General features: G+C 44.2%; 1 protein-coding gene across 2 annotated transcripts in view; it reads left to right on the forward strand.

Annotated features, from left to right (window-relative positions):
• LOC115119787 (filamin-C-like) overlaps window positions 1-983 on the forward strand; it is a 46,065-nt gene extending 45,082 nt beyond the window's left edge. For both annotated transcript variants that reach the window (XM_065022305.1, XM_065022306.1), the window contains 2 exons: window positions 1-133; window positions 243-983. The exon at window positions 1-133 is cut by the window's left edge and continues 83 nt beyond it. In XM_065022305.1, the coding sequence (XP_064878377.1) occupies window positions 1-133; window positions 243-430 (321 nt within the window). In that variant the 3' untranslated portion in view covers window positions 431-983. The remainder of the gene's footprint in view (window positions 134-242) is intronic.
• The last annotated feature ends 3,438 nt before the right edge of the window (window positions 984-4,421 follow it).

Consider the following 4,421-nt stretch of genomic DNA (forward strand, 5'->3'; position numbering starts at 1 on the left):
GGAGCGTACAGCTCCTTATCGTCCTCATCCAAACTGACCTCAGATGCCAGCAAGGTGGTGTGTCGAGGCGCAGGGCTCTCTAAGGCTCTGGTGGGACAGAAGAACATCTTCAATGTAGACTGCAGCAAAGCAGGTGAGATGGATAGGTTACACACACACACACACACACACACACACACACACACACACACACACTAACATCCTTCTATGCCATGTGTGACCTTGTATCTCCCGTCCTCCAGGCTCTAACATGTTGCTGGTGGGAGTGCACGGCCCCACGACCCCATGTGAAGAGGTGTACGTCAAACACATGGGCAACCGCCTCTACAACGTCACCTACACTGTCAAAGACAAGGGAAACTACATCGTTATCGTCAAGTGGGGCGACGATAGTGTCCCCGGCAGCCCCTTCAACGTTGCTGTGCCTTGAACGAACGTCAACGAACACCCGACCCCTGACCCCACCACACCTTGCTCCACTGCACCGCTACACTCCTCAGTGGACCGCTGTAGAACCGCCTCTCTCAACGTGCACTAAAGAATCCAAGGACATTTTTTTTCTCTCCCTCTAGCCTATAAAGGAAAAAAAAAAAAAATCAGATTTCAGCCTTAATTTAAAGAATGTGCCAAAAGCTTGTTGTATTAACTCTGTTACTGTTTTAGAGCGAAGTTCTAGGTGACCAGTGTGGTGTCATAGAGATGGAAAGAGGCGACTGCCCTCTATCCAACTCTATGTGTACTGGAGACATGCTCCAAGTCATGTGATGTTGGTCTAAGTATTTTGACTGGTACAAGATCCCCGCGAATAGAAAGGGACTATTGTGTGAGTGTTTAGGACATAAGATAAGTTGCTTTTTAAACAGTATTAAAGTGTGATATTATATGATTTTGTATGCTTAAAGAAATTTGAAAAGGTATTTTTATTATATTAACCAATTCCTTGGTAAGTCTTTGCAGAACTAATAATAAAGATTCAACTGCTACCTTGGCAGAATACGAGTGGGTTTATTTACTGTTTTTGATTGGGATATGGTGAAAACCATATTTCACATGAAGATAATGTTTACAGTAGGCTACAGACAAGGGTAACACTTCCTATGATATACACTCTACACATTGCATTAATAAACACATGTCCAATGCTTTGTGAGTGTTATAAATAGGTGTTAAAAGTACTTATAATATTCACAAAATATTAAACGGGACAAAAGAGAATCAACTGGACTGAAAAAAATACATCCGTGAACTGTGGCACATTGAAGCCTATGATTGGTCTAGTTATGTGAGGGATCAAGGGGATTGGATGAACTTTTTTTTAAAGAAACAGCCCTCAAGATTAGAGTGGAGCAACCAGCACTTTTTAAAAGAGACGGGATTCCCACTAACCGCAGGGGTTCCAGGATTATTTCCAGCAACATCAAACTGTTTTAGAGACTGACAGACAGGGTCTGGTAGGGCTCCAGTCCCAGCAACATCAAACTGTTTTAGAGACTGACAGACAGGGTCTGGTAGGGCTCCAGTCCCAACATCAAACTGTTTTAGAGACTGACAGACAGGGTCTGACAGACATGGTCTGGTAGGGCTCCAGTCCCAGCAACATCAAACTGTTTTAGAGACTGACAGACAGGGTCTGGTAGGGCTCCAGTCCCAGCAACATCAAACTGTTTTAGAGACTGACAGACAGGGTCTGGTAGTGCTCCAGTTCTCCCTGTCAGAATAAGCAACAGAGGACATGGAAACCATATCATCTCCTTTAGAAATGGCACAGTGGTTATTGTGAAGAACCTAATTCATGTTCCTTTAACTCCGCCTTCTAGTGAGTTTATACAAACTGTCATCTCCTACTATTCTGATAGATTGGAGACTGTCAGAAAATGTGGTTGTAACGTTAATAATTTGGTTGTTATTCCATTGGTCACCTCGAGGTAGATGCCTCAGGGTTAGAGTGGCCCACACTCATTGAATATGGTGCTTTTAAATGTTAGCGCAATCACAAGTCAAACCTTTCTCGTGAATGACCTCATTACTCAGCGCAAGTTTGATTGGATGTTTTTCTCACTGAAACATGGCTGTCATCAGACTGTAGTGCTGCTCTTAGTGAAGCCCCTCCTCCATGGACTACGGCTTTTCATACTCTATCAGAAACGCGAAAAAGAGTGGGTGGACAGCCTACATTTCTACTAATGCTCTCAGCTGTAAGGACATTTTGTTTGGTGACTTTAGGTCTTTAGAGCATCATACTATACTCTTTAAATGTCAGCCACCAGTACTGGCTATAACCCTGTATAGACCAGCAAAGCACTGACCCACTTTCTTTACTGATTTCTCTGAACTATTGTCTATTGTCCTTGAGAACTATGATAAAATCATTGTGTTGGGCGATTTTAATATTCATGCTGACAAAGAGACTGACTCCAAGACCATTGAATTAATGAATCTTTTGAGCTCTATGGATTTTATCCAACATGTTACTGGGCCCACACATAACCGCGGCCATACTCTGGTCCTGGTTATTACCAAGGGGCTTTCTACTGGGCCCACCCATAACTGCGGCCATACTCTGGACCTGGTTATTACCAAGGGGCTTTCTACTGGGCCCACACATAACCGCGGCCATACTCTGGTCCTGGTTATTACCAAGTGGCTTTCTACTGGGCCCACCCATAACTGCGGCCATACTCTGGACCTGGTTATTACCAAGGGGCTTTCTACTGGGCCCACACATAACCGCGGCCATACTCTGGTCCTGGTTATTACCAAGGGGCTTTCTACTGGGCCCACCCATAACTGCGGCCATACTCTGGACCTGGTTATTACCAATGGGCTTTCTACTGGGCCCACCCATAACCACAGCTATACTCTGTACCTGGTTATTACCAAGGGGCTTTCTACTGGGCCCACACATAACCGCGGCCATACTCTGGTCCTGGTTATTACCAAGTGGCTTTCTACTGGGCCCACCCATAACTGCGGCCATACTCTGGACCTGGTTATTACCAAGGGGCTTTCTACTGGGCCCACCCATAACCACAGCTATACTCTGGACCTGGTTATTACCAATGGGCTTTCTACTGGGCCCACACATAACCGCGGCCATACTCTGGTCCTGGTTATTACCAAGTGGCTTTCTACTGGGCCCACCCATAACTGCGGCCATACTCTGGACCTGGTTATTACCAAGGGGCTTTCTATTGGGCCCACCCATAACCACAGCTATACTCTGGACCTGGTTATTACCAATGGGCTTTCTATTGACATATCCTCTGTTGTTGATGTTGCTTTATCTGATCACCACTGTGGATTTATAGTACCTTGTTGCACAGGGTAATACTGAATACATTATTAAGAAACACTATCTTACCTTTGAAATTGATACCGATTTTATTGAGTGCATGAACAATACTCCACCACCTACTCTGCCTTTGTCTTGTAATGATTTAGTTGATAGTTGATAACAAATGAAGGGCAACTATTGATGCCATAGCTCCAGTAAAGTTGAAATTGGCCACATCCAAATGGAGAGCCTCTTGGATGAGTGAGGAAACTCATCAATTATAGAGAAATTGCAGAAAGGCAGAGCAGAACTGGAGAAAGTTAAATTTGCAGGTCCATTATGATATTCTGAGAGAACAACTTGGCATATATAACAAGGAAATTAGAATTGCCAGACGGACTCATTATTCTAACTTGATCGCTATTAATCAGAATAATTTGAGAGTGCTCTTCTTGACCAGTGATGGCCTGATAAATACCAATGTGAACTTTCCTCCACATCTAAATGTGTTGAGTTTGTGGCTTATTTCAGAGATAAGACATTAGGCTGGTATCAGTCAAGCAAGACCTGATGAGAAGTTTGATGATATGTGTCCTAGTGTCAAGGCTGTGGGTAACTGGTGAAAGGAGTCAGGCGCAGGAGAGCTGAGATGCCTGGACAAGGTATTTAATACAAGATAACACCAGTATAAACACAATACTATGGTGCTGGAAAAATACCGGTACTACGAAATAAACGGGCGTAAATACAAAACCCGGCAACAATAATTCCAGCCGTCAGATACAGCCTAACAATAAAACAAACACACACACAAACATGGGGGAAACCAGAGGGTTAAATAATGAACATGTAATGGGGGAATTGAAACCAGGTGTGTAAAAACCAAAGACAAAACAAATGGAAAATGGATCGGTGATGGCTAGAAGGCCGGTGACGTCGACCGCCGAACGCCGCTCGAACATGGAGAGGGACCGACTCCGGCGAAAGTCGTGACACCTAGCGTACCATGCAAAGGCACTATGGATTTATTTTCCCAGGTTGACACAGACATGCTCTGTAAAGTGACATCACAACTTAAGCCTTCTACCTGCCTTCTTGCTCCTATCCCCACCACCTTCTTCAAAACAGTTTTTAATTGCATATCTGA

Source organism: Oncorhynchus nerka, linkage group LG9a (genome assembly GCF_034236695.1).
Source record: "Oncorhynchus nerka isolate Pitt River linkage group LG9a, Oner_Uvic_2.0, whole genome shotgun sequence".
Lineage (NCBI taxonomy): Eukaryota > Metazoa > Chordata > Actinopteri > Salmoniformes > Salmonidae > Oncorhynchus > Oncorhynchus nerka.